The following is a 23,516-nucleotide window of genomic DNA, read 5'->3' as shown; positions in this document are numbered from 1 at the left end:
AACAGTGAACTACAACAACGAGCTTATGCACCAGCCTAATAGAACTGCAGCTGATTGAGATGGTAAGCAAAACTCTAATAATTTTTGTTAACTTGGGTGCTACACCAAGGTCAGCGGAAAGCAGACCCCACAGACGACCTAGCGAAGGCGGCAGTTACGTTCCGAACAGCGAAGCACGGCCTCAGAGCTCAGAGGTTACTAGAGTTACTGGACAATTTTGAGAAAAGTGAGACGCCTCGGATGGTCTATTGTCCCTCTTTTGCAAAGTATATGTGGCACAAATTTCAGAACAACGGTTTGGTCAGTCTTTGTGGATTTTCGCCGTCTTGCGAAATATCAAGAATAATTAATCTGGGATTCGGAAAAATACTCCACCCGCCCGAGACGACAATCCCCTGATTAGGCAAGCCTTCTGTGTTCTCTAATTGCCGAGGAAATCGTTTGATGCCATTTATCTATCAATTAATTTCATCAACTTTTGAAATAATAATCGTGTCGACCCACGAGCTATGTCAATAGATACATAATTTTATGGACAATGTGAATTTTTCTTTGTCAGGAAACTGGACAGGGCTGCTGTCGTTCCTCTTGCACGCCTTTTGGTAGGTTAGGGAAAAATTTTGCCGAACAAGATGAAAGATGACGAAATAAATCTCGGGTGAACTGCCTGGTATGAGTTTGCATAGGACGCAATATTTCGGCAATCGACCACGTTGCCGTCATCAGGTGCGCTGATGTACTGACCGGCGGTGGTCCGGCGCCAGGTATACAGGGTGAGTCACCTAACGTTACCGCTGGATATATTTCGTAAACCACTTCAAATACTGACGAACCGATTCCACAGATAGAACGTGAGGAGATGGGCTAGTGTAATTGTTTAATACAAAGCATACAAAAATGCACGGAAGTATGTTTTTCAACACAAACCTACGTTTTTTTAAATGGAACCCCGTTAGTTTTGTTAGCATATCTGAACATATAAACAAATACGTAATCAGTGCCGTTTGTTGCATTGTAAAATGTTAATTACATCCGGAGATATTGTAACCTGAAGTTGACGCTTGAAACGTCCGACGTTCAGTTGCGTGTTGTAACAAACACTTCATTGCAGGGGCCCAAACAGCTGCAACATACATCGCGTTTCTACAGAATGATCTGCCAACTTTGCTCGAAAATGTCCCACTGGAAACGCGTCGACGTATGTGGTATCAGCACGATGGTGCACCTGCACATTCCGCAATTAACACTAGGCTGACCCTTGACAGGATGTTCGACGGGCGTTTCATAGGACGTGGAGGACGCAGCCCGTTCTCCTGATCTTACACCTCTGGACTTCTTTCTGTGGGGTACGTTAAAGGAGAATGTGTACCGTGATGTGCCTACAATCCGAGAGGATATGAAACAACGTATTGTGGAAGCCTGCGGCGACATTACACCAGATGTACTGCGGCGTGTACGACATTCAGTACGCCAGAGATTGCAATTGTGTGCAGCAAATGATGGCCACCACATTGAACATCTATTGGCCTGACATGTCGGGACACACTCTATTCCACTCCGTAATTGAAAACGGAAACCACGTGTGTACGTGTACCTCACCCCTCATGGTAATGTACATGTGCGTCAGTGAAAAAGACCAGTAAAAATGTGTTAGCATGTGGACGTAATGTGCTGTTCCAGTCTCTTCTGTACCTAAGGTCCATCACCGTTCCCTTTGGATCCGTACGTAATTCGGTGCTCTCCGATACACTCGATCGAACAGCGGAGGAGTGGTACTCAAGCGTCAACTTTAGGTTACAATATCTCCGGATGTAATTAACATTTTACAATGCAACAAACGGCACTGATTACGTATTTGTTTATATGTTCAGATGTGCTAACAAAACTAACGGGGTTCCATTTTTAAAAAAACGTAGGTTTGTGTTAAAAAACATACTTCCGTGCATTTTTTTTATGGCTTGTATTAACCAATTACACTAGCCCCTCTCCTCGCGTTCGGTCTGTGGAATCGATTCGTCAGTATTTGAAGTGGTTTACGAAATATATCCAGCGGTAACGTTAGGTGACTCGCCCTGTATATAGGACAGTCTCCCTCCCGCTCCTCCGTCAGGTGCTTCCTATGCACACTCATACCAGGCTGTTCACCCGAGATTTATTTCGTCATAAAATACGACTGCAGAAATTGAAGAATCACAATATCAAAGATGCATAGAGTCGATTGAAGTAGTTGTCAGCAACCGATTATGAAAAGGAGTCTGTTGAGTCATGTGGTGCGAGCAGCCATGTGCTAGGTTGTGTGTCAAGTCAGGAAGTGAATGGGGCGTAACATCTAGTCGTGTATACCTGCAGGGTTCTACATCTACATGCATACTCTCTAAATCACACTTAACTGCCAGGCAGAGAGTTCGGCGAACCACCTTGACAATAATTCTCTATTATTCCACTCTCGAAGAGCGCGTGGGAGAAACGAACAACTATATCTTTCTGTGTGAGCTCTGATTTACCTTATTTTACTATGACGATCGTTTCTCCCCTGTAGGCTGGCGTCAATGATCTATTTTCGCATTCAGATGAGAAAGTTGGTGATTGAAATTTCGTGAGAAGACCCCGCTGCAATGAGAATGTTTTAATGATGTCAATCCCAATTCCTGTATTACGTCCGTGACATTCTCTCCCATATTTCTCGATAATACGAAACGTGCTATCTTCCTTGAACTTTCTCGATATACTCCGTTAGTTCTATCTGCAGCAGTACTTCACAACAGGGCCTACAAGCGTTGCGTAGGCAGTCTCTTTAGTGGACCTTTTGCATCTTCTAAGTGTTGTGCAATAAAGCGTAGTCTTTGGTTCGTCTTCACCCGACATTTTCCATAAGTTATTTCCAGTTTAAGTTGTTAGTAATTGTAATTCTCAGGTATTTAGTTGAATTTACGGCCTTTAGATTTGATTAATTTATTGTGGAACCCAAGTTTAACAGATTAATTTTACCACTCGTGTGGATGACCTCATACTTTTCATTATTTGATTAATTTATTGTGGAACCCAAGTTTAACAGATTAATTTTACCACTCGTGTGGATGACCTCATACTTTTCATTATTTAAGGTCAGTCGGTAATTTTCGCACCATACAGATCTAAATCGTTTTGAAATGTGATTTGATCTTCTGATGGCTTTACCAGACGATAAACGACAGCATCATCTGCAAACAACCTAAGAGGGCTGCTCAGAGGACCTATAACACTACCTCGGGGAATGCCAGAAATCACTTCTGTTTTACTCGATGAATTCCCGTCAGTTATTACTAACTTTGACCTCTCGGACAGGAAATCACGAATCCAGGCACATAACTGAGACGATATTCCATAAGCACGCAGTTTCATTACAAGCCACATGTGAGGTACTGTTTCGAAAGCTTCTGGAAATCTAGAAATACGGAATCAACTTGAAATCCCTTTCAAGAATTTCAAGAATTTTATTCACCATAGATCATTTTACAATGATATTGGCTTCGTCATACAAGACGTACTAGTACATACAGAATAACAAAATAAACTTCTGTCAATACATTATAAATACATTTGAAGCATGGCAGTGTACAAAATTACAAAGGATAGCTTTTAAAAGCTAACGCAACAAGCTATCTTACAATCTAATATAATATGGTATTTTATTGTTTATAGTATAAACTTTGTAATTACACACGATTAACCACAGCACAAAATAATATGTTTAACTACAGACAACTTTTAAATGCTTATATTCTCCTCAGGCATCTCAAAAAAATGTCATAGAATGGATGGTCTGACAGCCAGCTGTACCACCTAATTTTAAAAGAATTTGTATCCATAGACTGAACATGAATTGGCAGTTTATTGAACATTTTGAGTGGGTTAACTTTGTGGGAATTTCCTGTTCTCGCTAATCAGTGGCGCGGTATGTCTAAATTACCGTTCGCCCTGGTGTTGTGTTCGTGTATTTCCTTTCTGGCAATAAATTCTGAAATATTATTTTTAATATAGAGTACAGACACATAGATGTATAAATTTATAATTGTAAGTATTCTGAGTCTGGAGAAAAGAGGACGACAGTGCTCCCTATGACCTCTTTTACATATTATACGTATGACTTTTTTTTGTAATTGCAATACGTTTTTGATGTGAGGGGAGTGCCCCCATATAATAAGACCATATGAAATATGTGACTGGAATAGCCCAAAGTATGTCACCCTGAGGTACTCCAAGCTCACTACCTCCCTTAGTTTCAAGAGAAGATATGCCACCTGAGATATTTTTTCACATACATGATTGACATGTTCCTCCCAACATAGTTTTGAGTCAATGTGAATACCTAAGAGTTTTACCGACTTATTGCCTACTTCATTTGATGTTCCCATTAAAAGTTATTGTGTTTTGTCAGGGTTGCATAGGAGCTTATTGGCTGCAAACCAGTCCTGGGCCTTATCTAGTGTTTCTTTTGTTAGGTTATTCAGATATGAAATGTTCTGATGTGTGGTAAGTAGTGTTGCATCGTCAGCATAACACACAAGAGGGTGAGCTATATTTTTAGGTAAATTATTAATAGTGACAATGAAGAAGAAGGGTCCAAGGATAGACCCTCGTGGTACACCTGTGCTGATTTCCATGATGGAAGAATTTAAATTTCTGACTGAAACGAATTGTTTTCGGTTACTTAAATAAGAATTTATCACAGATAAAGTACTCCCTCTCACCCCATAAAACTCTAGTTTCCCCAGTAGTATGTCAACAGGAATGCAATCGAAAGCTTTGCTTAGGTCACATAATACCAGTGATACCATGTTATTATTTTCAAAAGCTGTTAAGGTTTGGTCAATGATTTCCAAGATGGCCTCTGTTGTGTTCTTCCCCTTTAGAAAGCCAAACTGATTGTTACATAGGATATTGTGTTTTTCAAAGAAGTTGCTTATTTGTGTGTGTATCAGCGCCTCAAATACCTTTGAGAATATTGGAACAATGGAGACTGGTCTGTAGCTTTGGGGGAGATGTTTGTCTCCTTTTTTAAAAACTGGGACAACTTTTGATACCTTGAGTGCATCCGGAAAAACTCCAAATTCTACACATTTATTAAAAATATAAGCTAATGGTTTGGTGATTGAGTGTATTGTTTTTTTAATTATGTTATTTGATAACAGTCCATACTTTTAGAACCTGAAAATTTGGATACAGCTTTTATAACATCAGCAGGTGTGACAGCCCTCCATTGAAATGCCAGGTTAACTGGCAGTGGTGTTCCAACAGGGTTAATTGCAGATGAATTTGTTGCTTTGATACTGTTACTTATTTCTTTAACTGAGTTTAAAAAGTACTCGTTTAATTCTTCAGGATCAAGCAGAGCTGTTTCTGTGCATTTCGGTGTATTCTCTTGTTTTATTATTTGCCAGGCTGCCTTGCATTTATTGGGAGCTCTTTCTATATAGTTCTCCACTGCTTGCTTTTTTGCCAGAAGAAGTTTAGCTTTATAGTATTTTTTGCATTTCAGATATGACCTATGAATGTTCACACTCTGTTCTACCCCTTGGTCAGAGGCTTGTTTATGCATCTGGTACAGCATATGCAAGTTTCCTCTAATTTGTACTAGCTCTTGTGTGAATCAGTTCAGACTTTTCTTTTTCATTGCATTTGGATATCTAATTTTTTTTACTGGTGAGCAAGAATATCATAAATCTTTGTACTTTTTAAAGAAGTTACCAAAGCTAATTTCAGCTTCCCTTTTTCCAGATTGACAATTATATAGAAAGTCCCAATCTGCACCTCCTAATCTATCAACAAACATATTTATGTACTCTTCCTTCTGTCTTCGTACCACTACTACTTTAGATTCTTCAGTTTTAACTGACTGCCTCTTACAGAGGGTAAGGAGTAGTGGCTCATGATCTGCAAGTCCACTTCCTGCAAGTCTAACTGTAAAATCCTCCCTATGGAAATTCACAATAATATTGTCTATACAGGCATTCTTACGTGTGGCACAGTTATTTGTACAATAGAGGTCTAATGATCTTAGCATATTCAAAAATTTCCTGGCAACTAGTCTCTGTGTGTTTACCATTTCTATGTTGAAATCACCACATATAGCAATTCTCGTTTTACTCTTCAATATTTTTTTAATTATTAATTCACATTTTTCAATAAACAAATTTACATCACCATCTGGCGACCTATATAGACTAAGTACCACTATATTTTCATTCATTAGTTTTACACAACTAAACTCCCCATCAAGCTCTGAGGAGTATGTTGCCAATAGCACTCAATACATCGTGTGAGTAAAAGAGCTGCTGGCGTGCTTTTAGGTATGGAGGCACACTACCAAGGTTATAAAATCGACGAAGAAGACATGTGCTCCCTCTCATTCGTTGCTGAGTCTAATCTCATTCCTTTCTCGTTCGTTTATCGTGGCTTATTAGTTCTTTATTAATATGAACATAGTAATTAATATGAACATAGTACAGCCATGCTACGAACAGCTTGCTCTAACCTCCATTACCTTGTCTGTCAGACTTGTAGAGTTCAGCATTGCTATGAATTCTGTCACACCATGAGACTGTGGTATAGAAGTACGCCAGAGTTTAGGCCACACACACCCGGCGTCGACGCTACGAGTTGCTGTCGCAAAACTTAGTAGTTTATGCAGCTCCTATCAATGAATCTCAAGAACATCATGGCTACTTAGTTGCCTCTGTAAGTTGATTTCCCTCTAGTGCATTTCAAATACGAACCTGTGCTTTGTTTCCTACAAAAGCATGGTAGGCATCTTTGTCTGCTGTCATCTTTTGTTCCATTTGAAAATGCTACAGGATGAAGGAATAGAACTTTAATACTTTTTCAGTTCAAATATTTTCCGGTGTGCAACAGGGTTATTTTCATTGACTACGCAGCATAGTGGTTTAGTGGCTCCCATAATGGAAATACTGCCTCAAATTTAATTTGTGTTGAAGAATATATCTAAGCTAAGCTAAAATTCCCTTAACTGTTTCTTACCCACAACCGTGCCGCCTCGCTGAGTACTACAGCACGTTTCCCACAAACACACACAGTACGATGACAAGTCCAACGCTGCCACTGCCATGGTGACAGGAGAATTTTCTCTGGAGGTAAGAAATTACTTACCTGAAAGTTGACAAAGAAGTGACAGTTAATGAAATACTAATCACACGAGTTATAGTTTGATTTTGAGGTGACTCATCGACCCATGAAAATTCCAATGGCCTGAGTCGGAAAATATGTATGGTACAATGTGCGAGTATCACACATTGCAGAATGGCATAATGTGCAAGTTATTGATGTAGATAGCCAAGTATTCGTAACACAATCACAGTACCTTGGGCATGGAAGGTCATACATAAAAATATCAGTGTCGGACCTTGCATTGTGGTACCAGTCACGCGGTGAAATGAAGTTTATAAAAGAGGCGCATGATAATGTGTTGACCGGGAACTGAGCCTGCAGAACAACAATGTGACATAAGCCCAACAGTACTGGTGGTGGACACATAGACAACACGTGTTGCAGTATGTGAACAATAGAAAAGATGCTGAGTAATCGTGTCATCATAATTACTGGGGTACTCTGGTACCTTACATAGTGACAGCATACACTTCGAAGGCACATGAGTGCAAGAAGTTCTCAGCATACGAGACAGTGTACAGCCACGAGATGCAGTCACCTTTTGTGGAAACCATTGGAGATAAAAACGGAGCGTCAGTGCGTAATTTTGTGGAGACCTTACCAACAGTGTGGCGCAAGTGCAAAAGGTACGCTTGAGGGACCTAAAAGAGGAGGAGTGTTTGGTACAACGAAATGCCAAGTTACCCAAGTACCGTGTAGGACACTGGATGATGTTGACAATCTCTTACATCCCGGACAGGAAAACGAAAAAGAAATTTAGGCCCATTGCCAGGACCAGCGCCAAGTAAAAGTTCGAGCTCCCTGCTCGCACCACAATCGTCCACATTGATCGTATTCGATTCCTTCAGGGCGCGCCACATTCTTTACCACCTGTACAGGTGTCGGTATCTAACTGGAGGAGGGTGAGATGGGAAGAGTAAGAAGGGGAACTGGCGTGACAAGGTGAGCGGGACACTCCCACTTCAGTGTGTTCACTAAGATCGAGAAACAGACTGGCGCAAAGGAGGTAGGAGGGTGATAGGTGTTTCCCGTCTTTAGGTAACAACGGCGCCAAATATGGCCGGAAGAAGTGTCACGATACAGGTGATGTTACACCTCTGGAGTCACGGATGGATGGACGACTTGAGGTTGATACCGCTCGACCACGGAATCCCGGTAGCAAAATGGCGTCGTGGTAGATCGCTAGAGAACATTACAACATACGTTGAGCGCCTGCACATTTTCTGTCAGTCACCACGGACCGTGGGAGATGCGTGCCAGCCTGTCTAACAGGTTCTGTTAGGAGTGCTTGTAACACTACAACCTGTTACCTCACGTACATTTCAGCTCATTGATTTCTCGAGTTCATTACCGTTTTTTGTAAATACATGTCTTGATGAATTTTGTTAGTAATTAGTGTTTATGAAAATATAATGTATTTTAATAGGTCAAGTAAGAATTAGAGAAAGCTTTTGACAATGTTGACTGGAATACTCTCTTTCCAATTCTGAAGGTGACAGGGGTAAAATACAGAGAGCGAAATGCTATTTACAATTTGTTCAGGAACCAGATGGCAGTTATAAGAGTCGAGGGGTATGAAAGGGAAGCAGTGGTTGGGAAGGGAGTGAGGCAGGGTTGTAGCCTATCCCCGATGTTATTCAACCTGTATATTGAGCAAGCAATAAAGGAAACAAAAGAAAAAGTTCGGAGTAAGTATTAAAATCTATGGAGAAGAAATAAAAACTTTGAGGTTCGTCGATGACATTGTAATTCTGTCAGAGACAGCAAAGGACTTGGAGGAGCAGTTGAACGGAATGGACAGTGTCTTGAAAGGACAATATAAGATGAACATCATCAAAAGTAAAACGAGGTTAAGTCGGGTGATGCTGAGGGAATTAGACTAGGAAATGAGACACTTAAAGTAGTAAAGGAGTTTTGCTATTTGGGGAGCAAAATAACTGATGATGGTCGAAGTAGAGAGGATATAAAATGTAGACTGGCAATGGCAAGGAAAGCGTTTCTGAAGAAGAAAAATATGTTAACATCGAGTATAGATTTACATGTCAGGAAGTCGTTTCTGAAAGTATTTGTATGGAGTGTAGCCATGTGTGGAAGTGAAACATGGACAATAAATAGTTTAGACAAGAAGAGAATAGAAGGTTTCGAAATGTGGTGCTACAGAAGAATGCTGAAGATTAGGTGGGTAGATCACATAACTAATGAGGAGGTATCGAATAGAATTGGGGAGAAGAGGAGTTTTTGGCACAACTTGACTAGAAGAAGGCATCGGTTGGTAGGACATGTTCTGAGACATCGAGGGATCACCAATTTAGTATTGGAGGGCAGCGTGGAGGGTAAAAATCGTAGACTCGTAGACGGAGACCAAGAGATGAATACACTAAACAGATTCAGAAGGATGTAGGCTGCAGTAGGTACTGGGAGATGAAGAAGCTTGCACAGGATAGAGTAGCATGGAGAGCTGCATCAAACCAGTCTCAGGACTGAAGACCACAACGACAACAAGAATTATTCATGTCAAATCATTGTAAATACGTTGGCCATGTCAGGGAAGTTTTTATTGTATAAAGCACACAGAATATCTTTTGTGTAAAATTTTGTTTAAAACTAACATCGTTGGCGCGAGTGCACGCAGTCGCAGATGTGAAGGGAGAGAAGTAGTTGCGAAACATCTATAGTGTGCAACAGATGTATGTGTTGAGGTGCAATTGCCAGAGTGTTTTGCATCGAAAATGGTGTTGTAAAATGTGGCAGGGCAAATTATATGTGGGCGAGCAGGTATGTGGGCACAGTATATGGTCACAAGAAGATTTTTGGAAGCAATGGAGAATATTGTGTGGGCATAATTTATTCTAACTGCTCGCTACTTAAGAAGAGCCTGTTGCCAATAATGGACCTCATAATAATCACTGTTTCGCACCACAAGCAACGCATCGCAAAGTGAGATCCAGCAGCAGTTTGTAGCTGTGTAATAGGCATGCTAGCGTCTTAGTAACTTTTTGGAACATTATACTATGTTTAGTCAAAGAACGAACTTGTGGAGAGAAACTTCATTTGACCTGAGTGGCAATTGGCGAAAAGTGGCAATTGGCACTAAACAAAGAAAAGTGCGGGGTCATCCACATGGGTACTAAAAGAAATCCGATAAATTTTGGACATACGATAAATCACACAAATCTAAGGGCTGTCAATACGACTAAATACCTAGGAATGACAATTACGAGCAACTTAAATTGGAAAGAGCACATAGATAATATTGTGGGGAAGGCGAAACAAAGACTGCGTTTTGTTGGCAAAACACTTAGAAGATGCGACAAACCCACTAGAGAGACAGCCTACATTACCCTTGTCCGTCCTCTGCTGGAATATACCTGCGTGGTATGGGATCCTTACGAGGTAGGATTGGCGGAGGACATCGAAAAAGTGCAAAGGAGGTCAGCCTGTTCCGTGTTATCGCGCAATAGGGGTGAGAGTGTCACTGATATGATATGCCAGTTGGGGTGGCAGTCACTAGTACAAAGGTGATTTTCTTTGCGGCGAGATCTATTTACGAAATTTCGATCACCAACTTTCTCTTCTGAATGCGAAAATATTGTGTTGACACCTACCTACGTAGCGAGAAATGATCATCATAACAAAATAAGTGAAATCAGAGCTCGAACGGAAAGATTTAGGTGTTCCTTTTTCCCACTCGCCATTCGAGAGTGGAATGGCAGAGAAGTAGTATGAAAATGGTTCGATGAACCCTCTGCCAGGCACTTAAGTGTGAATTGCAGAGTAACCATGTAGATTTAGATGTAGATGTAGATGTAGATGTCATTAACCGTTACCAGGGTCCTTCCTTTCACCATAAAAAGTCATAAGTGAAAGTAATAGTCAGAAGGAGTGAACTTTAATTAAATTTACAGTTTATTTTCAACCGAGTGATTACTGTAACAAAAGAGAGTAATAACGATAGTTACTCATACAGAATTGAACTACTACTGCAGACAATCAGTTCAAATTAAAAGTGATTTTAATTAAAATTCAGTTTTTATGATAATAATGTGCTTCAGAATTTTATATTGTAGGCGATATTTCGTGCACGTGTCTACATAACTCTGGTAGTGAAAAATAGTTGTTGCGATCAATGCAAGTTTTTACTGCATTTATTTGAAAAGCAATCACAGCTGTATTGATTATTATAGGTGATCATTATGGTAACTAACACCATTGCATTCCAAATTAACGTCTTTGCTGTTCACATCACACGTCTCTTATACATGGAAGCTTGCCCTGCCTCTGCATTCCACCACCACATGTGCAGCACTGAAGTTAGAAGTTGTCATCCTGTGACACAACATAGTTTTGGTCATCTTTGACCCTGAGTAGATTGCAAGGAAATTAGGAAGGTTTCGTGTGTTTCATGACACTATAGCGCTTCTCTTGAAACAGGAAATTGGAGAGACTGCAGATAACGTGTGCTAGCCTTAAGCTCCTAGGTTCTAGTAGAACAAAGACGAGTCTTAAGTTATTCTGTGAGTCACCTGGCAATGATGAGGAGTGTTGTGTTCCTGACGAGGTTAAAGCTGGTGAAGATGCTGAGGAAGCCCCTCCTGTCTGTCTTGCTCTTGGCCACGGTCTGGATCACCTGCAGGGCGAACGGGGGCACCGTGGAGCCGTTGGTGGCTGCTATGCGACGCACAACAGCCAGCGCCTCCTGCTCGCGACCCCTGCACGCCAGCCAGCGTGGAGACTCGGGGAACCAACTGTCACAAAAGAAGTACAAGTCTCCTGTAAGTAGTGGTAGTAGTCCTAGCAGTAGTAGTAGTGGAACATTTGTCCACTGATCAGTTTTACAACAATATTACATGTGTCAGCTTAGTACATAGAGAAAACACAGTGAAAACTTAATTTATATGTTCGGACATTTAAACCTTTACATTCCGAACTTAAGAATCATTTATCCATTGTGTAAAATTTCTTTGTTATGTTCATAGTCGAAAAAAAGTGAGCTCAATACGGAAACTAATGTTCCGTTATTTGTTCATACCTCATCATTAGACACACAAGGACCATGGCACATGGGAAAAATATATTATAAAACAAAGATGCTGTGATTTACCAAACGAGAAAGCGCTGGTAGATAGACACAATAAAAAACACACAAACACACACACAAATTTCAAGCTTTCGCAACCAACGGTTGCTTCATCAGGAAAGAGGGAAGGAGAGGGAAAGACGAAAGGATGTGGGTTTTAAGGGAGAGGGTAAGGAGTCATTCCAATCCCGGGAGCGGAAAGACTTACCTTAGGGGGAAAAAAGGACAGGTATACACTCGCACACACACACACACACACACACACACACACACACACACATATATATATATATATATATATATATATATATATATATATATATATTCTCTCATTCATTGACAATTTTCATTGTACCTATGCACTTCAGTCTTTGTAACTCCGAAAAACTGAGTAGATATCCCTCAGTAACAAAATGTATGTTCACATGATGATGAAGTAGTGATAGGAACAACTGAATAAAAGGAATCGATTCAGTCTATTATTGGAAAACAATGCATTCCGTCTTGAGTGCGAATGTTCCATCGTTTGGCCAGTGTTAAACGTTTATTGTTGCCTACAGTCTGGTCGTCACCGTTATTGCCATTCCGATGTTTGACGTTTATTGAGTCCCGTTAAGTAACCATTAGTTCGGCTCTTATGCATGTTTATGAAGAGGCGTTTTCTTAATAGTGAACATTGTGTTTGGATCCCAATTCCGATATTCTCAATGGCGTAAGGATGGAATAAACCTTATTACTGTATAGAAAATGATCCTCAAGGCAAACACAGTCGATTTAAAGTATCTGCACAGGATTCATATTCTAAATCTATATTAATTAAAGAAATTCAAAGAAAATAAGAAGTATTTCTCACAAAAACAGGCTTCCAACAGTGACAGTATATGTTTCGAAAGCAAGTGATTACATCAATTTAAAAATTTTTACCTTATGTGCTTTATGTTCACATCACCTTAGCATTTACCGAAAAAGGATGATTGGTGATTGGTGCAAACCAGCGGAAACAGAGAGACCAAGTTTCAATAAACGTAAATAAAAAAATGGCCATTAAAATTGCTACACCAAGAAGAAATGCAGATGATAAATGGGTATTCATTCGACAAATATATTATACTAGAACTGACATGTGATTACATTCTCACGCAGTTTGGATGCATAGATCCTGAGAAATCAGTACCCAGAACAACCACCTCTGGCCGTAATAACGGCCTTGATACACCTGGGCATTGAGTCAAACGGAGCTAGGATGGCATGTACAGGTACAGCTGCCCATGCAGCTTCAACACGATACCACAGTTCATCAAGAGTAGTGATTGGCGTATTGTGACGATCCAATTCCTCGGCCACCATTGACTAGACGTTTTCAGTTGGTGAGAGATCTGGAGAATGTGCTGGCCAGGGCAGCAGTCGAACATTTTCTGTATCCAGAAAGGCCCGTACAGGACCTGCGACCTGCGACATGCGGTCGTGCATTATCCTGCCGAAATGTAGGGTTTCGCAGGGATCGAATGAAGGATAGTGCCACGGGTCGTAACACATCTGAAGTGTAACGTCCACTGTTCAAAGTGCTGTCAATGCGAACAAGAGGCGACCGAGACGTGTAACCAATGGCACCCCGTACCATGACGCCGGGTGATACGCCAGTATGGCGGTGACGAATACACGACTTCCAATGTGCGTTAACCGCGATGTCGCCAAACACCGATGCGACCATCACGATGCAGTAAACAGAGCCTGGATCCATCCAAAAAAATGACGTTTTGCCATTCGTGCACCCAGGTTCGCCGTTGAGTACAGCATCGCAGGCGCTCCTGTCTGTGATGCAGCGTCAAGGGTAACCGCAGCCACGGTCTCCGAGCTGATAGCCCATGCTGCTGAAAACGTCGTCGAACTGTTCGTGCAGATGGTTGTTGCCTTGCAAACGTCCCCATCTGTTGACTCAGGGATCGAGACGTGGCTGCACGATCCGTTACTGCCATGCGGATAAGATGCCTGCATCTCGACTGCTACTGATACGAGGCCATTGGGTTCCAGCACGGCGTTCCGTATTACCCTCCTGAACCCACCGATTCCATATTCTGCTAACAGTCATTGGATCTCGACCAGCGCGAGCGGCAATGTCGAGATACGATGAACCGCATTCCCGATAGGCTACAATCCTACCTTTATCAAAGTCGGAAACGTGTTGGTACGCATTTCTCCTCCTTATACGAGGCATCACAAGAACGTTTCACCAGGCAACGCCGGTCAACTGCTGTTTGTATATGAGAAATCGGTTGGAAACATCCCTCATGTCAGCACGTTGTAGGCGTCGCAACCGGCGCCAACCTTGTGTGAATGCTCTGCAAAGCTAATCTTTTGTATATTACAGCATCTTCTTCCTGTTGGTTATATTTCGCGTCTGTAGCACGTCATCTTCGTGGTGTATCAATTTTAATGGCCAGTAGTGTATATGCACTGATAATGGTTTTAACGTCGGCCGCCAACAGACCGCATAGTGGCGTAGCTAACAGAGCTCCATCTGTGCCTACCCCTTAGTAGGGAATGGCGTCAGTCAGAAGGCTCACTGTGGTGCAAACGTATGAAGTAAACAGGCAACAATGCGACGGAGATGCAGTCGTGCCTCCTACAACCAACTGAGTGGTTTTGAAAGGGATCAAACTGTGGTCTTCCGAGTGGTGGTATGGTCCTTTCGGAGAATTGCCACACAAGTTGGATGTGCTGCGTCAGTTGTGCAACGATGCTGGTATCTGTGGTCACGTGAACGTTATCACACCCGTTGATGAGGTTTTGCACGTCCACACAGCACAGACACCCGCCAGGATCGTCGTACTGTAAGGGCGGCAGTGGCAGACCGTACAGATACCACAGCGCAGATGAGAGGGCTTGGGAGCCCAGACGTGTCAACACGAACTGTCGCGAATCGGCTGTTCAATTCTTTTATCTTGGCGGCTCGCGCATGCCTGCCCGGACGTGGGAGTTTGCTGCGTTGCCAGTTGCACGCGCCAAGAGAAGCAGCGCCATAGTATAGTATAGTTTGCAAACTTACGTTTAGGTGGGAGCGCGCAGTTTATGAAGTAAAGCCACCACGGCCGCATTAACCCTTTCGCTGCTACAGAGACGTGCTCCCTGCATTCCGCGCTGTGCGCGATTTTTCACTGCACTGCTCGCCTGTGCAGACACATCGTGTTCCGACTGCTTTGACACACTTATCATTCGATTTCACAAAAACTATTTGGCCCAAAAATTTGATTTTTACACATCTTCTCAACTGATAGCTCCCCCCCATAAATGACTTAATTTTGTTTCGATGTTCAACGCAGTTATTGTGCAGTATTAAATGTAGTAAACCATTGCACGAAATTTTGAAGAGTTTCCGGAGGTAAAAGTCCACAGCGTATACTTTCCGTATGGTCGATTTCAGTTGCCACTAGAAATTTCAAAAAAATTACATTCAAACGAATAAAATTCGTGAATTAAGACACTTCGATATTGTTTTTAAATAAAGAACATATTAAGCACCGACAAGGTTTGCTCTCAGAACCGTCTCCTTAGCATCCAAACACCTTAACCATTACACTAACGCAGCTCGTCATTCAACAGATTTCCTCGAGGACTTAAAAGAATCACGCAAAATACCAACAAACACTGTTGGTATGACTATGAATTACTCACGTTTCGTCGAAGTACCTCAGGAAATAAACAATTACCACTGCTCTTTATTGCGAAAAAGCGGTTAGTGAGAGTGAATTTCCTTGCTATCGCCTGAATTAGGAGGCTTATTGCTTGTTTGGTTTAATTAGTTAATACAATATGAAGCAATTGGTATGAGGAATGCTTTTTCCAAACATTCTTTTATAGAAATTCTGCTATCAAGACATTGCTTTTGTTCTATTACTTTATTTATGACTGAACGTTTCTAAAACTGAAGACACTCGTCCGTGGTCTGCACTGCAGTCGAACTCTGGCAACGTCGTTCTCTGTTGGTTGGCTGACTGTGTTTTGTGACGTCAGATGCGGAGAACGAACCTAAACTCGGCCGCCGTCGTAAATGACGCCCACTTTAGCAGTGGGGACTGCAGACACGCACGACTCCAGCCCGTCTTCCACTCGGGCCGCGGCATCGACGTGCTCAGCTCGACTGGTACTGTGAAAGGTTCACTTTGAAGATGGAATGGCGCGTCGTGGTTTCCAGAGATGAAAGCAGATTCTGCCAGCACGCAAGTGATGTGCATTCGTCCAGGACACACTGGCACCATCCCAGGGCTTATGGTCTGCGCTGCAATAAGCTATAACTCCCGTTCACCTTTGGTGTTTTTGCTGGGGATGTTAACCAGCGATCGTTTCTGCAGAATGTTGTTAGACCCATTTTTCTGCCGTTTTTGCTTCAGGAAGGCGATGCTTTTCCAAGAGGATAATGCTCGGTCACTTAACTGCCAGAGAAACTCTGTGCACTTTGCAAGGCATGCAGCAAATTCCCTGGCCAGTACTATCTCTGGACTTACTTCCGATGGGGCATGTGTGCGATACGATGAGACAAGAAGTGACTCGTCAGCCGACAACTCTTGCCGGCCGGAGTGGCAGTGCGGTTCTAGGCCCTACAGTCTGGAGCCGAGTGACCGCTACGGTCGCAGGTTCGATTCCTGCCTCGGGCATGGATGTGTGTGATGTCCTTAGGTTAGTTAGGTTTAATTAGTTCTAAGTTCTAGGCTACTGATGACCTCAGAAGTTAAGTCGCATAGTACTAAGAGCAAGAACGTCGAGCAGGCGTGGCACAACGTATCCCAGGACAGTATTCGTCATCTGTACGATCGATTGGATGCCGAGTCAGAGCCTGCATTGCCGCCCGTGGAAGCTGAACCACGTACGGGTGTTTCAGCATGGGTGGATACTTACTATTTCAAAACCGCTTGTTCTATTGATTTGTAAATGTAATAATTTCATGGTCTGCATATGCACTGTTGCAACAATGAATCTTGGGTGAGTTGTAAATGTCTAAAAGGATGTACTATTTTGTTCCAGTCCACCGCTCGTGGTCTCGCGGTAGCGCTCTCGCTTCCCGAGCACAGGGTCCCGGGTTCGATTCCCGGCGGGGTCAAGGATTTTTCCTGCCTCGAGATGACTGGGTGTTGTTGTGTCGTCTTTATCATCATCATTCATCCCCATTACGGTCGGAGGAAGGCAATGGCAAACCACGTCACTAGGACCTTGCCTAGTAAGGCGGCGCGGGTCTCCCGCGTCGCTTCCCTACGCTCTGTAAAGAAGTATGGGACTCATCATCATCATTTTGTTCCAGCAGTGTAATGGGTATTATTAATTTAAGTTGTAACACCCCACCCGTTGCTTGTCCTTTTTTTTGCGTGTGTTCGCCCCTGACAAACAACTTAATTGGGAGTGGAACTGTACGCAAAAATGGATAACGCTACATTTAAATTTGTTCCTGTCACCCCTAATTAATCTGCTGTGGTAGCGTTTTCGATAAGTCACACCTGTTTTTACTTCCAAACATGAACGATTACGAACACTTAGGGTGTTCAATGACATCAAACACATACACAAAAATAAAATAAAGTAATAGGGTGAATTCAGGATCAACTACTGAAAGTAAAGGCTCTACTGAATCACAATAATTTTATTATAACCTTCAGATCAATGCTGAATAACTTGGCTGACCGACTGACATCGACACAAAACGTAAAATACGAAGAACCACTACACCCCAAAGTACCGTGAAACCTCTGTGGAAACAGCAATTGCACGTGATCCAACTATTTAACGTTAGTCCTAACACAGGCCGAAGCGGGAGCGATCTTACCGTAATGTTCCTGTTGCAGCGGCGGTCTCCGACGGCGACGGCGCGGCTGTGCGGTTGGCGTGTGGCGTCTCGGAGAGTACAGTCCTACACTACTCAGACAACAGACCGCTGTCCGTAAACTTCTCTAACTATTACAATGTTTCCGTGAGCAATCAGCTGGCGCGGCTAGCGTCCTCTCAGAACGAAAGACCAAGAGGGGAGACGACTTGGCTGACGTCCCCTCAGTACGAGAGCCCAGAGCGGAAGACCTCCACCGAGAGTCCAGCAAGATCGCTCTTCACCTCTGTTTTCTCCCCTCAAATTTTACCGAGCGAATCACATCACTAGAAGCTCTCAAAATACCCAGTTTGCCAGTGCCGACCAATGTACGGCCTGGGAACAGAACTCTTTTCCACCATTCTTTTATTTCTACAAAATTTCACAAGTAAACTCCGCCCTCGCCGGCTGGGAAAAACCACAGCTGCGGGTAATAACGCGTTTACTGGAAGTTTTCTCCCAAGAGACCACTCGAGATTTTCCCAGCAAGATTCCCAGTCGTAGCGAACACAGATTCTTGCATTGAAAGTTTGTTATTCGGAACTCCTGGCCTGCCCCACTTGAGTTACTCGAAGGCGTAAAATCAGCGAGACATAGGCGAGAGCACGCACAGGAAAGCCCGTCCAGCTACCCACTGCTCTGTTTTGGTAAACACCTGCAGCCGCACGTTCTTCAGAGGTTGACGACCGCTGTGGCCTCTCTAAACGGATTACAGAAATCCCCCAGTTCACCATTCATACCGTTAGGCTGTGGCCTTCGGCGACTAGGCGGGGACGTAGCCGAGCTCTGTCTCGCGTACTGCCTTTCCACAAAATCTTATAATTACAAAATCGCGGAATTCTCGCGTGCCGATGCGTTCCCACATAGATTTCCTACACCGCAATTGAGAGTATTACTCCAACAAAACCTGAAGTGTCACGTTAAATGGACTCATGTAAGGTGCAAGGCTGTTGCCACCTTACGAAGTTACATTTTACAAATGTTTGCTCTGTGTTGTCTAAACAACACGTTACAATATACACTCCTGGAAATGGAAAAAAGAACACATTGACACCGGTGTGTCAGACCCACCATACTTGCTCCGGACACTGCGAGAGGGCTGTACAAGCAATATTCACACGCACAGCACAGCGGACACACCAGGAACCGCGGTGTTGGCCGTCGAATGGCGCTAGCTGCGCAGCATTTGTGCACCGCCGCCCTCAGTGTCAGCCAGTTTGCCGTGGCATACGGAGCTCCATCGCAGTCTTTAACACTGGTAGCATGCCGCGACAGCGTGGACGTGAACCGTATGTGCAGTTGACGGACTTTGAGCGAGGGCGTATAGTGGGCATGCGGGAGGCCGGGTGGACGTACCGCCGAATTGCTCAACACGTGGGGCGTGAGGTCTCCACAGTACATCGATGTTGTCGCCAGTGGTCGGCGGAAGGTGCACGTGCCCGTCGACCTGGGACCGGACCGCAGCGACGCACGGATGCACGCCAAGACCGTAGGATCCTACGCAGTGCCGTAGGGGACCGCACCGCCACTTCCCAGCAAATTAGGGACACTGTTGCTCCTGGGGTATCGGCGAGGACCATTCGCAACCGTCTCCATGAAGCTGGGCTACGGTCCCGCACACCGTTAGGCCGTCTTCCGCTCACGCCCCAACATCGTGCAGCCCGCCTCCAGTGGTGTCGCGACAGGCGTGAATGGAGGGACGAATGGAGACGTGTCGTCTTCAGCGATGAGAGTCGCTTCTGTCTTGGTGCCAATGATGGTCGTATGCGTGTTTGGCGCCGTGCAGGTGAGCGCCACAATCAGGACTGCATACGACCGAGGCACACAGGGCCAACACCCGGCATCATGGTGTGGGGAGCGATCTCCTACACTGGCCGTACACCACTGGTGATCGTCGAGGGGACACTGAATAGTGCACGGTACATCCAAACCGTCATCGAACCCATCGTTCTACCATTCCTAGACCGGCAAGGGAACTTGCTGTTCCAACAGGACAATGCACGTCCGCATGTATCCCGTGCCACCCAACGTGCTCTAGAAGGTGTAAGTCAACTACCCTGGCCAGCAAGATCTCCGGATCTGTCCCCCATTGAGCATGTTTGGGACTGGATGAAGCGTCGTCTCACGCGGTCTGCACGTCCAGCACGAACGCTGGTCCAACTGAGGCGCCAGGTGGAAATGGCATGGCAAGCCATTCCACGGACTACATCCAGCATCTCTACGATCGTCTCCATGGGATAATAGCAGCCTGCATTGCTGCGAAAGGTGGATATACACTGTACTAGTGCCGACATTGTGCATGCTCTGTTGCCTGTGTCTATGTGCCTGTGGTTCTGTCAGTGTGATCATGTGATGTATCTGACCCCAGGAATGTGTCAATAAAGTTTCCCCTTCCTGGGACAATGAATTCACGGTGTTCTTATTTCAATTTCCAGGAGTGTAGTACGAATTACTTAAGAAATACACTGTAACTGTCTTTTGAAAATTTTGAAGGTTGAATATGGCTCTTGTCCTGTGATGATGGACAGAGCTGTTAGTCTGATAATTACTAAAATTTATACTCAATATGCTTTATCAAGTGATACTCTTATGACACATTAAAGTACTCAACTTTTTGAACTAAGCATTAAAGAGGCCCAATTGTATCGTTCTTATACTTAACGCAGTATGAAATTTGTGTTTTTGTTTTGTGCATTTAATCCTGAAAAGTAGGATTCCATCTTAGAGACTTGAGTGTCTGTGCAATGTTTTCGTGTCCACAGGGCACTGTGTATCAAAATTATGTTCTTATTTTGTGCATTTAATCCTGAAAAAAAGGACTCTATCTCTCAGGATTGAGTGTATATGGCATTTTTGTGTTTCTACAGGGTACTGCGTGTCACACACTCATCACAGAATTCCGCAGTAGTAAGATTCTGATGCTGTTCTCTCTTAAATTAATTGTACTCATTCAAATTAGATGAATAAATCGTTGAGGAAGACACCAGTGTTAACACAATGACACGAAAGTAACTGAGAGTGAACCAAGTGCAGAACATGCAATGTAATGAATATGTGGTAAAAAATGAAAATCTCTTAAAGAACTCGAACTTGGATTTACTGCTCATAACGATGACTGTATTCTCTTTGCTAGCACCTTAGACTGAATTTTCTACTCCAACTAACAGCCAGTTTAAAAGATTTTATGCCTGTAGTGTAATCTATGTGTACATGTAGTTTGAAAGTTTTATGTTTCCTTTTTAAGTTGAAATCAGTAGTGCTTGTTTCCTTCATGCTCATTTCTAGTTTATTTCTTATCGATCAATTAGAAACTTCGTTGAAGTTTAGCACGTAGTATGAGAAACAGGATCCTCAGATGGCAGCTGCACTGCAGTGTAACACCTATTTTTGACCTATTTTGTATCTGTCTCGATATTTCTATGTCAATTTGTGGTATTGCTTATGTATGATGTTGTATCTGTCATGGAAATTCTTTGACTTTGTATACGTATTTCGGTTATGCGAAACTTTTGAACGATATTGTTTAAATTATGCTTGTGGATTTAAATAACTACTGGAATGATTGTTATGTAATATACTGTAAATGAGTTGGTCCATAGTTAGGGAACGTAGTGTTGAATGTAAGAGATGTGGGGAAGCAGCGCAGCTCCGAACGTAGCCTGGCAGAGTGGGAAAGGTGTGGCTGGCGCGCAAGTGGCAACTTGTCCTTTGTGACGGGTAAGGAGTCTGGGTTGAGCTATGCTGTGGTTAACACCTCGCTAGCAGTAGCGGATCATTGTGGCTCATATTAGTGGAGTTTTGATGCCGGAAGAGCTTAAGGGCAGTGTTTATGGGCCTCGGATGCTGCATTTGCTAATACCATTATCATGGCATGGTTTTTGGCCCTATAAAAATATAATTTCGACGCCAAGAAGATATGTAACAGGGCGAGGCCAACAGTATTGCTGTGATTCCATCGCTGCCAGGTTACCAGTCACCAGAACAACCAGCCTTCCACTAAATTGTTTATATTTGGCATTCTGTAAATGGACCAGGTACTTGTGAAATTTGGTTGATTTTATAATAGTAATTGTGGTGTTGCTAAAAACTCTATCGTACACCCATGATTAGCCCAAATCACAGACCTGGACAGGAATCCTATACTAGCGAATTTAATTTCAGGTGTCCTGATTTATTATGAGAAAGTGGGTCAGATTGAATTTAATGGCTCTGAGCACTATGGGACTTAACATCTATGGTCATCAGTCCCCTAGAAGTTAGAACTACTTAAACCTAACTAACCTAAGGACAGCACACAACACCCAGTCATCACGAGACAGAGAAAATCCCTAACCCCGCCGGGAATCGAACCCGGAACCCGGGCGTGGGAAGCGAGAACGCTACCGCACAACCACGAGCTGCGGACATTGAATTTAATGATGTGTTGTCATTTGTAAAGCCAATAATACTTTTGAGTAGGTAAAAAGACTGCTTATCAAAGCGCATTTGTTACTTAAAGAGTTATAGTTTGTTATGCTTTATTAAATTAATAATTAATAATAACAATACTTTCCATTTCTCATACATGCTGGTGTGGTTTTGTTAATGAGCATGGTTCTTCAAACCATGAAAGTTTAAGGGTCCTAGGGTACTAGGCTAGTTAGTTAATGAAGCAATGCAAAGGCTTCCTTCAGAGCCAGTGTAGTTAGACTTGCATTCTGTTTGGTTGCTTCAAACTGAGTTTAAGAAAGAAATATTTACTATGTTATCTATTCTAATGCAAGTTGGTTATAGCACAGGCATAGAGACCTTGTACTAAGCGATGAAGTTATTGATTGCAATCATTAGCAGACCCCCTGATTTAAATTCAGAATCATTTCAAGCTTTTCCCTGTTCGGTATTGGTGCTAGTTTCATTTAACTGGTTTTATAAACTGTTACAACTGGTTCATTTAAGGTACATCTTATTGAGAGGCATATGCTACTGTTGACTATCTCATTGGCCATTTTCTTGTTAGTAGCACATTTATCTGCAAGGTTGGGTTACTGTGTTGTAGTAGGAACAGATGTAACGAAAGACTTTCGTGTGTGTGTCAACGAAGGTTAGGTTAGCCTTAGCACTGCCTTGTGCTTTATCATTTTGCTTGACACAAGAAACCCCAATTAGGCTAGCGACCGCTCTTAATATGTAGTGTTACAACTTTTGTGCTGGGAGAACGTCTGTTCCTGATCAGCCGTTTATTATTGATTATACTCTGCTGGAGTGTTTCGGAAACGAATCCCAGTTTGATTGTTCTGTTTCTATTATTTTATCTCAGGGTCCACTTATCAAAAATTCCTCGCAGAGGTATACGTTAGCAGCGATTGCCGTTAAAGGTCGTCGGTGGAAGCGTTAAAGTAGGAATTGAAAATAAATTAGACGTAACTGTGGGAAGATGCTTTGCTGACG

The 23,516-nt window shown here is 43.0% G+C and overlaps 1 protein-coding gene across 1 annotated transcript in view; it reads right to left on the bottom strand.

Moving 5' to 3' along the window:
• LOC126177112 (solute carrier family 22 member 7-like) overlaps window positions 1-23,516 on the bottom strand; it is a 224,135-nt gene that overhangs the window by 30,191 nt on the left and 170,428 nt on the right. Inside the window, exon 6 of the mRNA XM_049924380.1 lies at window positions 11,688-11,909. Within this exon, the coding sequence (XP_049780337.1) occupies window positions 11,688-11,909 (222 nt within the window). The remainder of the gene's footprint in view (window positions 1-11,687; window positions 11,910-23,516) is intronic.

Source organism: Schistocerca cancellata, chromosome 3 (assembly GCF_023864275.1).
Source record: "Schistocerca cancellata isolate TAMUIC-IGC-003103 chromosome 3, iqSchCanc2.1, whole genome shotgun sequence".
NCBI classification, from domain to species: domain Eukaryota; kingdom Metazoa; phylum Arthropoda; class Insecta; order Orthoptera; family Acrididae; genus Schistocerca; species Schistocerca cancellata.
The sequence above is the reverse complement of the archived record's forward strand: the minus strand, read 5'-3'. Positions and strand labels throughout refer to the sequence as shown.